At 39.3% G+C, this 12,945-nt stretch overlaps 1 protein-coding gene across 2 annotated transcripts in view; it reads left to right on the top strand.

Annotated features, from left to right (window-relative positions):
* The window catches only part of MMRN1 (multimerin 1), a 52,648-nt gene extending 40,389 nt beyond the window's left edge, over window positions 1-12,259 (top strand). For both annotated transcript variants that reach the window (XM_080589526.1, XM_080589525.1), the window contains exon 8: window positions 98-12,259. In XM_080589526.1, coding sequence (XP_080445652.1) covers window positions 98-191 — 94 coding nt within the window. In that variant the 3' untranslated portion in view covers window positions 192-12,259. The remainder of the gene's footprint in view (window positions 1-97) is intronic.
* Window positions 12,260-12,945: the final 686 nt, after the last annotated feature.

The raw sequence follows: 12,945 nt of genomic DNA, 5'->3' as shown, positions 1-12,945 counted from the left end.
TTCTCACTAATCCAAGTTGTCTGTCTACAATATAACAGGAAGAATGAGAGGGAAATGCCAGGGATGTTACTTGAAATTGTTCTTTATTCCTTTCCAGATTTTTCAAAAGGATCATACAGATATGCACCTATGGTAGCTTTTTTTGCCTCTCATACATATGGGATGACAACTCCAGGACCCATCAGATTTAACAATCTGGATGTCAACTACGGAGCTTCATTTGCCCCAGCAAGTGGGAAGTTCCATGTTCCATATCTTGGGGTGTATGTTTTTGAATATACCATTGAATCATTTAGTCCCCGTGCCTCTGGCTATCTGGTCATCGATGGAATAGACAAACTTAGTTTTCAGGCTGAAAATATTAATAGCAACAAGTACACTGACAGAGTAATTACTGGAAATGCTTTATTAGAATTAAATTATGGTCAAGAAGTCTGGCTCAGACTGGCATCTGGCTCTATACCAGCCAAGTATCCACCAGTCACTACCTTCAGTGGTTATTTGTTGTATCGTACCTAAGCCACTCATAAATGTATAAAGTAATCATCAAATGAAACAACTGGCATATACATTTATTTTTGCATTTAAAAACTTCATTTCTTTCACATCGATAAGTTTCTGAAAGTAATCAAAGCATTGGCATTGGCTTTTGAAGTGTCTGATCCTCCAAGTTGTTTGTGTGTAGCATGTACACATCTATAAAGAGTCCACAGGCTGGGGACAGGGGAGAAGTAAGCATCCTCCTTCTATGAGTGGGAAACACAAATATAATTATTTTCTACATTTACATTGCATAAATATACTTACACAAGGAAGCTGAGAATCAGTTCTCAAGAAAATCAAAGCTGGTTTTGTGATGATCACTTTACAACCCGAGTGCACGCCTAAGTGATGGATAGATTTGATGATTCAGATGTTGGGTTACTGTGTAGCTCATTGTATCAAGTGATAGTCATGTATATATTGTTTGGAAAAAAATATATATTTTTTTTCATTTTGCCTGACATTATTGACCACATACCTTGAGAATCCAATTGCAAAATTCTGTATGTAATTAGTATGATAACAAACTGTATTTTTTTTTTTTGTCTAGCAAAAATAAAACAGGGAATACTTAGAAGTTGCATATTTATATACTCAAATCAGAAATAAGGTGGTCATTTTTGCCAGTGAATATAATTAGTTATGGCAAAAACATTACAATGGATTTGGTGGACTCTTTCTATTGCTTGAAGCATTTAAACCACAGAGAGATCTTCCTTAGGTGACATTCTTTTAAGTAAGCATGATTATATGGGCTTCACGCTCATTTTGCTGTACAAACTTTGTCCTATAAGGTACAAAATGTTAAATGAGATAATCATAATAGTCCTTTCCAAGTTTGAACTCTATAAATCTATGATTTTATGTTTCTACATCATATTCACTAACTGTTAAGGCAAGATAAAATGAACTTTGGTCTGCATAATCCAAATTTCCAAGACTCAATACAATAAAAAAACAACATATTTTCACATATGACTGCCTGTATGCAATAGTGGATCACATTGCCTCATAAAGTAACAGCTTGAACATACATATGGATAAAAATAAAATGACTGAATTTTACATACTTATTCTAGAAAAATGCTACTACTAATGTATATGAATTGGGAATTATGTCCTAGTAAAATTTTACAGTAAAGTCAAACAAAAGAACACGTACTGTAGTGCTCTCTCTTTGTGTTCCCGCCCCCCCCCTTCCCTCCCAGTTGAGTTTATTAAATATTTTCACTGCTAGATGGTAGGCTAATTCTTCATTCTTAAGGTATATTAAGAGCAGCCACCTTGACCAGCAGCCCTAGCCCAGGACTCCTCCTGCCCGGCTGCTTGAGCCCAGGCCAGTGTCCAGGATTCAACTTACGCTGAGCTGTGGAGTTGCTTATCTTGTTGGGAAGGGAAGTTATTCAAAGTGTCCTGTAACAGCAAACACCAGCAGCGTATCATGCATAACGTGACCTCAAATTTAACACTGTTCTTAAATGCTGGAAAACCCAAGGGAGGGCAAACAGTGATTTTACCGTCTGCTCTAATCTTGGTTTAATCCTGCTGTGGAATATGAAGTCTATTTGACCTAGGGAAACGGATACAGCCTACTGCAGGCCAAGTTTTCCTATTGCATTTCTTTTTTCTCTGAACACTGTTATCTGAAAGAAAGCCTCTTATCATTTCTTTGCCTACATTAGCTAGTTGGTTACATGTCAGAGGCTCATTTTCTGCTCTGAAAGACTTATCAAAATTTCATGTGAGATGGAAACTTTAGATAAAATCCTATTTTCTGAAGCCTTAAATCCACTAATTAATTGTTAATGGATCCTGCAGCACATAATTAATCATACAAAATATCCTATGTTTCCTTAAAGCATTTGAAATAAATAGAGCCACTGTAATAAAGGTCAACTGCAAATCTCATTAACAGGTTGGAATGTTTTGCTGTTGCTTGTATTTTTCTTTTAGATTTTTTTCTGAGGCCAGAAACCCTTTCACTTTCATGCCCGACAGATTCTCAATATACCATGAACCCTGAATGAGTATGCTACAGACCTTTCTCCTGTTGCATACCATATTTTTCTGTAAATACTCAAAGTCCTTGGTATGGCACTAACTCAGCCTTCCATATCATTGAATTTTATCAAACATAATGACCACGTGCCGCAATCCCCCTTGTATGATTTTGTCATTTTAATGTGTTTAGTCTTCTTTATTCCTGCTATGGCAATGGCTAAATGGCATGAAAATTACTCTGCAAATGAAATTCAAATGACCCACCAGAGATTGCATCTCTGTTTTAATGTAACTTTCTTTGCCCTTGCTTCTCTTGCCACTAAATCGTTCAAGCTGGTTCCTCATCTTCATAGGCACTATTTTTCCCCCAAGAGCCAGAAACTTTCTAGGTCATGGTATTGGTTTTCTTTCCTCTCTCCTTCTCTCCTTCTCTCCCTCTCTGCCTCCCATCCTCCCTCCCTTCCTCCCTCTCTCCCTCTCCCTCTCCCCCCCCCCCTTTTTTTTTTCTCTCTCTCTCAACTCCAGATTCATTAGTAGTAGTGTAAGGATTCTGATTAAAGCCACGTCTGTAGATGTAACACACAGAAAAATAATTTCCTTAATTCAAAATAGCACTGAAGCTTATTCTCATTATATTATTTAAAATAAGGAAGAAAAAACTTTAAAAAACATAATAAATGTACCCTATACAATTTTATTCTGTGCAATAATCCATCAAAATCTTTCCACAGATGTATTAAAACTGAGTACACTGGACTTTGTCTGTTGTTAAAAAACAAAGTACAGATTCTTTACCATGCATATAGGTTTGCATTGGCACTTGAGGCTTATTTATAGGCCTGTGGCTCTGTGCATTGGCTGCCTGGACTAATGAAGCACATAATATTGAAAAATAACTGAAGATCAATAAAATCTGAAGCCATTATGCAAAATAGGCAATGATAAATAAATCAGTCTGAACTCCCAGGAGAACTTTTTTGGAAACAACCAGGAAAGGTCGTTCCTAAGGTACTTTGTCACCCCTAGACTTTCATTTTCGTTGTCTGATTTGCATTCCCTAATAATAGCAGGCAGCAAATCTGAATGTTCATCTCTACCCACAGCTTCTGTGAGGGACCACAAAGACATCCTGAGCCTTTGTACTTTAGAGTGAGCGATGTTCTCTTTATTTGGGTGATTCAATAACCATGGCAACATTTGGTCTGGTTTGGCTTTGACAAGCCCATCCAATTTACTTTGAAGTTTGCATTATCATTTCCTCACCTACACCAACCAAGTTATCACTAAATGCATTCCCCAGCCCTTCATATACTTTGCATTCATGTTGAGATTAGCAGTTTATTTTCCTCACATACCTTTTCTAGTTGAATAAGCAGCACAACTCTGCTTCCTTCCAGCTCATGCCAAATCCCTCTGTTAACACATGCCTCTCTGATGCTGACTTATGAGTATTGCCTTCTGTCCATGCATCTGGGATATTTTTGTTCAATTATTATTTTTTTTCTGGGAAAAAAAACACACTACATTTACAGGAAGTGTAAAGAGAGGTGTTATTTCTGAATTTATGCATTGATGTGAATGTACCTATTAGAAGGAACAATGCAGCTAAACCCCACCAAAATCATTGGGTGCCTCATGATTAAGTACCTTTGCAGTGGGATTGCAAGTGTTTTGAGACAGTTGTGAAAGTGAATCTTCCTAGCAGCTATATCTGGACACATGAGAAGAAAAGCTCAAAACTATTAAAAAGAAACAAAAATATACTTGTGGCATTTACAAAGAAACTGCATACAAAAATGTCCCCAGAAAGACCACAGATTTACACATTTTCCTTATCAAGTGGTAATGACTGGCTCAACATTTTATATGACACAAAACTCTTCACACACATTGCAAAGATCAGTTAATAAAATATTAACAGACTGCTACTACCTGACTGCAGGAAGCCTAGCAGCTTCATGGATTTCATTAACCCTTTTAGGCCATCAGATGTGTCACAGAGTTAACAAGGTCTACATTTTTTCATCCTGTTTTAATTTGCCAAATTCTTCTTTGTACACTCAGCTGACTTCTAGAAAGCAAGAGCCCCATACTACTGTCCCCATGCTACAGTGTTATCAAAAGGAGAAGGTTTCTTAATTTACAGTAGAGGAAGTCTTTGTATTGACTAAGCCTTCCCAATGTAATTATGTTTTCAGCAGAGTTCTGTAAGAAATACAAGTATTTATTACCACTTTGTATTTAAAATATTCAGTAAAAGTCTAGGTCTAGTCATTTGTTATTTGCAAAGCTGTCATTCTCCTTTTTGTATGAGAGCAGGAATGGCAGGAGAGTTGACAAGAATTAGATATAATAAAACACAATCTTTAAATGGAATTCCAGTCAAGGGAGCTTAGAAATAAAACTTTATTATCAAGCTGCTTCCTAGCTGAAGTTGCTATAGACATGTTAACAGTGAACACACTGACTTGTAATGAACTTCATTGCCCTGCTTAAATCTGTGGTGGTGGCTGCTAAATGAAAACAGTCTTCTGCACTCACATATTCCATGTAAACACACTGAAGTGTTTCTGAAAATATTTATTGTGGAGGTTGCTGTTGAAGATTCTTATTTTACAGAAAGCAATTTGCAAACAGAATAGATCGTGGCTGTTTACAAACAGTGGACAAATGCTTCCAGGAAGCTTGCTGTGTGGATCTGCAGGAGTTGGGATATACCATACAAATGATATGAAGTGCCCAGAAGTTCTATACAAATACCAAAAACCTTTTGAATGGTCTTTGAAGCCATTATTGAAAACCAGTATATCTCATCCATGTAGATTTAGAATCATGAAGGCTTGGTTGTCTCAGATGAAATCATACATTTGAAACTAAATATCTACTTCCATCTTAGCTAGTGGCATAGTCAAGAATGATCGTGATTTAAAAAAAAAACAAAAAAAAAACAAGCAAACAAAACTGACTAAAATGATGGATCTGTTTAGACAGAGAATTATCCTCAGCTGTGTTTGACTACTCCGAATCTTCCAGAAATTACCTTGGAAGGGAACAAAAAAGAAAAAAAAAAATCACTTAGGCTTCTTATAGGTTTTTGTGAAGTGAAAAAATGCACTTATGAAATGAAAAAACACATGGGAGGAAGTTGTATAAGGTCACTTCCTGACAAAGGAAGTGCCATTACCAACATATACAAGCAGGACACAATTTTCAGACAGTGTTTAGACACAGTCAAGAGGAACATAGTAGGCCTCAAGTATGTTTTTCCACAATAATTTTTAGTGCCTAAGCTCATCATCCTGTTGACTTGGTCCCAACACCTGGGCATTGGTATAGCTTGTTAACAGATACACACTACCATAATATATTTTATTCTGGAAAAATAAAAAAGGAACTATGCTTACATGAAATGGAGAGAGATCCCACTAAAAGCTAAAGGGAAACAAAGAAAACCATGGAATGCATTAAATACAGATAATATTGGTGTATTGGGTTTATGTGGCAAAATTTTGGTAGCAGGGGCCTATAGGGGCGGCATCTCTGAGGAGTCCAGAAGCTGCCCCATGTTGGATAAGAGCCAGTTTCAGTCAGCTTCAAAGTGACCTGCTGCTGTCCAGGGCCAAGCCAATAAGCTCTCTGTGAGAGCAAATTTAAGAAAAGAAAAAAAGTGCTGTGCAACAGCAGATGTGTGAGAGAGAAGTAAGAAACAGCAGACACCAAGGTCATTGAAGAAGGAGGGCAGGAGGTGCTCCAAGCACCGGAGCAAAAGTTCCCCTGCGGCCTGTGGAGAGGCCCCTGGTGGAGCAGGCTGTCCCCCTGCAGCCCACGGGTCCCACACGGAGCAGATCTCCACGCTGCAGCCCGTGGAGGAGCCCCCGGTGGAGCAGGTGGATGTGGCCTGGAGGAGGCTGCGGCCCATGGAGAGCCCCCGCAGGAGCAGGCCCCGGGCCGGAGCTGCAGCCCGTGGAGAGGAGCCCACGCAGGAGCAGGGGGTCTGGGGGGAGCTGCCGCCCGTGGGGGACCCGTGCTGGAGCAGTTTGCTCCTGGGGGATGGACCCCATGGTACGGAGCCGTGTGGGAGCAATTCTTGGAGAGCTGCTGCCTGTGGGCAGCCCCCGCAGGATCAGTTTGGGAAGGACGGCATCCCGTGGGAGGGACCCAGTGTGGAGCAGGGAAAGAGAGTGACCGACAAGGAGTGGCAGAGACGAAGTGCTATAGACTGACCACAACCCCCATTCTCTGTTCTCCTGTGCCACTTGGGGGAGAGGAAGTAGGAGAGGAGGTAGGAGAGGGTGGATGGGTGTTTTTAGGTTGTCTTACTGTTCTAGTCTGGGAGGTTTAGGTTGGAAATTAGGAGAAATTTCTTCTCAGAAAAAGTATTGAGGCATTGGAATGTGTTTCCCAGGGAGGTGGTGGAGTCACCGTCCCGGGGGGTGTTCAAGGAAAGGTTGGATATGGTGCTTAGGGACATTGTTTAGTGGGTGACAGTGGTGATAGGGGGACGGCTGGACCAGATGGTCTTGGAGGTCTTTTCCAACCTTTATGATTCGATGATTCTATGATTCTAATAGGCAATAAATTGTGTTAATCTCCCTATGCTGAGTCTGTTTTACCCGTGACGATAATTGTTGAATTATCTCCCTGTCCTAATCTCAACCCTTGAGTCCTTTCAATCATATTTTCTCTTCTTTTCTCTATGAGGAGTGGGAGTGAGAGAGAGTTCATGGTGGAGAACAGCTGCATAGCAAGGTGAAACCACCAGACTTAACCAAAAGTTGTTAATGGCTATCTCTTTAGAAGTTGAATTATTTGTGTGAGCTAAACAGAAATACGAAGGTAGCAATGAGGAACTGTTAGCTTCTAGAGCAGAAGATACTAGGTAAATTCTTCAATATGTCTATGGGTTTGTCTTGTTTGCGTAGGTTTGGACTTGTACGTATGGCCATTTTCCCCAAAGAAAGTTCAAATGCTTAAATAATCATGAAGTAAAGACACAGATTTGTAATTTAGGGAAATAACACAGGCCCTGTTTATACTAAGTAAAGAATAAAATAAACTTTTACCCTTTTTCTTGTTTGATATCCTGTACAACCTACCAGGTAGTAAACAGTCTACAAGTTGTTTTTTATCTAGCAAACATCTGGAAAATTAAACAAATGATGGCTTTAAAGAAAATATATGAACAACAATACATAAACCTATCTAAATAATGATGAAGAGAAAAATAAGATGAAATTAATATATTTTAATATACTTGACCAATAGTTGAGAGTGCTCATCACCTAACCTGTAGAAAGGCTTAATTCTGAATTATTTCAAAACTATCTTTCCACATGATTGTTGTCTAGGAAACTCATTTCCATGTTTCACTGTATGAAGCAGATTTTCTTGTGGGACTTCACCTCTGTGGTATGAAAGAAAGCTTATTTGCTGAGTGCACAATGTTACTACACAAGTAAAAAACTTCACTAAAAATTTCGTAGAGGGTGGACAGCTTGAACTACTGCTCCTTTGAAGCCATATGCCAGGTGTACTCAGTACACGCATTTCCCAGATATGTCTTTTAGACTTTCCTCATACACCAGATACCAATAAAACACACATAATAAAAACTTCTTCTTTTGAGAATGTGGTTTTTCTTTTGAAGGACACTTTGTTAGAGTAGCTTGACCTGGTGTGTTCCACGCTATTCATTTTCTTGCAGCATGAGTGTACATTTGCTATGATTTTAAACTGAATCAGTCATGACTTTTCTCAGGCGTTCCTGTCTTCTACCATGCATTTCTTTCTACTTCCCTGCTAGTTTTGAGAACAACTGGACTTCAGCGAATTTGGAATTTTTTTATGATGCACTATCTTTGTGTCAGATTTCTTCTGAGCCATAAACCCAAATCTTTTTTTTTTTTTAATTTTGCTAATTCCTATAGTCAACCGTATTACTGTTATTTTAGTTCTGCTCCAGTACACTACAAAAATCCCAGAAGTTTGTATAGAATAATGGGTAGAGTATTTTTTTTCAACCTATTTATACACAGACACAATATTTCATTGTTGTTGTTTGTGTCTGGATTTTTTTTTCAGGTAGTAACAGAAAAAAAGCTGGTGGGGAAAAAATTGCTTTTCAGTCAGGTGATGTACACTTTTGTTAGAGGAGAAAGTGCATGTTTGAGAAACTGTCTAGTAGTTTCCTGTTCAAAACTTCATGCCATTCTTTTCTCTTTTACAGATACATGTACATTTTGACTAATCATTTGTTGGCTTGTTTCATATCTCTGTCTGTAGATAATACTCTCTGTGGTTATTTTCCCTGTAACTGATAGTGAGATAATGTGTGTATGTGAAAGGCTCTTCAATGGCAGAGAAAAATAATGGGTATGTTATAAAAATTCAAGGAGATCCTTTCAGATTTTGTTTTGTTACTGGGAATAACATGATTAAACTGGGAGCAGCTCTTATTGTGCCAACTATAAGTATTAGATCAAAAGTAGAGTAAAACTTACAACAGGTGTGTAACAAGCCTAATTCCACCTTGTACACTCTTGCATACATGCAGAGCTTCCCCTGGCTTAGCTTCCCCTGGCTTATGAACACTGATAAAAATAAACACATTAAATGAAGTTTCTATCTCATTTCAAATTACCTGGTTCATACGATTCTGAATAGAGTTTTGACCTAACTTACCTTGGGAAAAAAAAAAAATGAATCCTTATCTAAATGAGAACTGCTCAGTCAAATTTAAGCCAAGTAATAACTATTGCATAAATATTTATTTAAGAAGGTAATGACATTACGTTTTGCAGTTAAACTCCCAAGACAGGCTTTAAAAATTGTAGCAAAAAAGGTTGGACAGTTTATCCCTGCATACTGAGGGAAGTTAAAAGGGGGAGTTGGTTTTGTAGCCTTCAGTTCTGCTAGCCACATTGAACTTGTTGGAGGGAGGAAAGATATTCTTCCTGCACATGGAGCAGTATTAGTGGCAGTATTAGTGTGAGAAAAAAGTTAAAATTTTGAGCTTAGATGGTTACAGTAATGGGTGAGGACAGGTATGTATGAATAAATACTGGACTATATATGTGTAGTTGTTCTTGTCTAATGGATTAGAGCTATGTAGAGTAACATGTACATAGTAGGTACTCCAGTGCAATGATGTATAAAAGAGTGATATGTCTGACAGAATAAAAATAACATTTATAGCAGGCATGAAAATGCTGAAGTACTAGAGAAGTAGAAGTAGGGCAAGTGCCTGATAGTACTGATAGATTGAAAGCCAGGCTCCTGCTCAAGTAAAGTTTTCTTGCTTATCATCTGTTTGTACCTTTCCACCTTCATGCTACTGTAAGATATGATCATGAGCCTCACAGTCTGCAACCAGTGTGTTCATTATAAACAGCAATATCTGTTTTCTGTCTATGAAGAGCATGACCAGAACCAGTGAATTCTGGTAACTTGCTCCAAAACCACCTAGTGCTAGTGTTGACCACTGCCTTCATGTCAGAGTGTTGCCTATAACCAGTTATGCTTCTGTCTTTGTAAATTGGAAAGCTCTTGCTTCTCAACTCTGATGTTTAGTGGTAAAAGGACTGTTTTGGAGTAATCTTTCATCAACATCCAATTTGCTACTTTTCTTCCAACCATGATTTTCAAAAATGCTGACAAAGACAAATTGGTTATGAAGCTGCTTCCCAGATAACACCTTTAATGAGAAATTCTTTTTTGGGTTTTGATCTTTGCCCAGCATGATGACTATCCATTGCAAAGTTACAGTGCCAGTTATGTGCTTATGTATGCTGATAACAGCTTGCTGCAAGTGCTGATGTTGTTGGACCTGTCTCCTGAACCTGACAGAATTGATCACAGGAGTTCACATCTGCAGTGTTCAATACTTCTGTAGTATTTCAGCCTTTCTGTAGTGAATCCCATACAATTTTGTATTTTTAACTTGCTTTTATTTCTTGCCGCTTCACTCCATATACACTGTGAAATCTCATGAGGACTCAATTTTTACATCCATGCTTCTCTGAGCTTCTGTATTTCTTTCAAGAACAAGCAGTCTACAATGTAATTTTCACTGTCATTGTTATGCTGATGATTCATTGGTTTATTAATCAACTGCCCAGGGGTGTGACTTCAAATCCTGTTACTTCTATAATCTAGGAAGCATAAAAGGAATTACCTCGTGAATAGCTTCTTTTTGTACTACCTCACTATAAGTCTGCATTTGTTTTTACGCATGTGTTGTGTGATCTCCGAACCACGATGGTTTACAAAATTTAAAAACATCATTGTGTTCCTGTGCACCTGCTTAAGGTGTGGTCTCTGAGAATGCTGCTTCAGTCAGCCCCAGTAAGTTGATTCACACGTGCCTTAAGCAATTAACTATCTCTTCAAGGTAAATTCCCTTCAAGGCTGCACTTGAATAGTTTTCCTTTCCCCACTTCTTTCACAGATGTGCCTCTTTATATAACATAGTGTTTGTACTTAATTTTCATCTGACCAGTCTGGGCTTGCCTACCCTGTCCAGAGACACCAGGCTTGGAAGCTGTATGAATAAGAGTAATTTCTATACAATGGGTTTCACGTGGAACTGAAAATGTTGTCAGGATCCTGCTGCCAATACCCAGAGGCAAAGACTTCTAAGTCTCTGAGGATAAAAACTAACTTCAGTAGAGCTACACATTGGAAGCTGTAGAGAAGTAGTTCCTAATCTGGTATCATGTCTAGTTTAATACATTTTGTTTGTGAAAAGCAATTTAAAATATACTGAATACTTCTATTTTTCTCTCCTCCTGGGATCACTTTGATGTCTGGTATTTTTCTTGTTGGAGAGGAACTATTTGCCACAGCATTTCAAAAAGTTCACTTGAAACTATATATTCCTCTGGAGTCCCCAAAACATTTGAAGCTAAACACTTTACAAATCAAAGGGGCTTTGCTCAAATACAAAGATAAAAAATGCTTTCATAGGAGCAGTTGAAGCCCTTTTAAAACATCCCCTCATTTTCCACCCTGAATTTGTGTTGCAGCTTGCAGATCTTAACTGCACATTTTGAAGTCACAAAGCTTTCTTGTATTCTACTAGGAGCTGTGAACACAATTCCTATGTGAAAATATGCAGATTTTTGAAGTGTCATAATCTTTCAGAAAATAGTGAATTTTCTACTTTAGAAACTCACTCTCATTTACTCATAGGTTGCCAGTTTTACATGAATTGCCAGATACTCTTGCAAATTTAAAATCCTCCAGATAAAATGTCTTTAGCATGCATGTGCCTTCACGATCCTTTCATCCCACCATATGGGATAAGTTTGGGATTTATAACTGCTAATTTGATAATTATTACATTGTGCAATAATACAGAATGGTAACAATTCAAGACTTATAGAAAAACCCAATGAAAACAAAAGGAAATCATCTTGCTTTGTTCTTTGTTTCATTCCTTTATACTAACTAAAACAGTTTTTCCAATTAAGATTGAAACAAACAGCCTGATTCTTAAGGATAGCAATTCTCTTCTCTTCTCTTCTCTTCTCTTCTCTTCTCTTCTCTTCTCTTCTCTTCTCTTCTCTTCTCTTCTCTTCTCTTCTCTTCTCTTCTCTTCTCTTCTCTTCTCTTCTCTTCTCTTCTCTTCTCTTCTCTTCTCTTCTCTTCTCTTCTCTTCTCTTCTCTCCTCTCCTCTCCTCTCCTCTCCTCTCCTCTCCTCTCCTCTCCTCTCCTCTCCTCTCCTCTCCTCTCCTCTCCTCTCCTCTCCTCTCCTCTCCTCTCCTCTCCTCTCCTCTCCTCTCCTCTCCTCTCCTCTCCTCTCCTCTCCTCTCCTCTCCTCTCCTCTCCTCTCCTCTCCTCTCCTCTCCTCTCCTCTCCTCTCCTCTCCTCTCCTCTCCTCTCCTCTCCTCTCCTCTCCTCTCCTCTCCTCTCCTCTCCTCTCCTCTCCTCTCCTCTCCTCTCCTCTCCTCTCCTCTCCTCTCCTCTCCTCTCCTCTCCTCTCCTCTCCTCTCCTCTCCTCTCCTCTCCTCTCCTCTCCTCTCCTCTCCTCTCCTCTCCTCTCCTCTCCTCTCCTCTCCTCTCCTCTCCTCTCCTCTCCTCTCCTCTCCTCTCCTCTCCTCTCCTCTCCTCTCCTCTCCTCTCCTCTCCTCTCCTCTCCTCTCCTCTCCTCTCCTCTCCTCTCCTCTCCTCTCCTCTCCTCTCCTCTCCTCTCCTCTCCTCTCCTCTCCTCTCCTCTCCTCTCCTCTCCTCTCCTCTCCTCTCCTCTCCTCTCCTCTCCTCTCCTCTCCTCTCCTCTCCTCTCCTCTCCTCTCCTCTCCTCTCCTCTCCTCTCCTCTCCTCTCCTCTCCTCTCCTCTCCTCTCCTCTCCTCTCCTCTCCTCTCCTCTCCTCTCCTCTCCTCTCCTCTCCTCTCCTCTCCTCT

The sequence above is a fragment of the Anser brachyrhynchus genome (assembly GCF_964034855.1).
Source record: "Anser brachyrhynchus genome assembly, chromosome: 4".
Taxonomy (NCBI): Eukaryota; Metazoa; Chordata; class Aves; order Anseriformes; family Anatidae; genus Anser; species Anser brachyrhynchus.
This window is presented reverse-complemented; position numbering and strand designations above follow the sequence as displayed.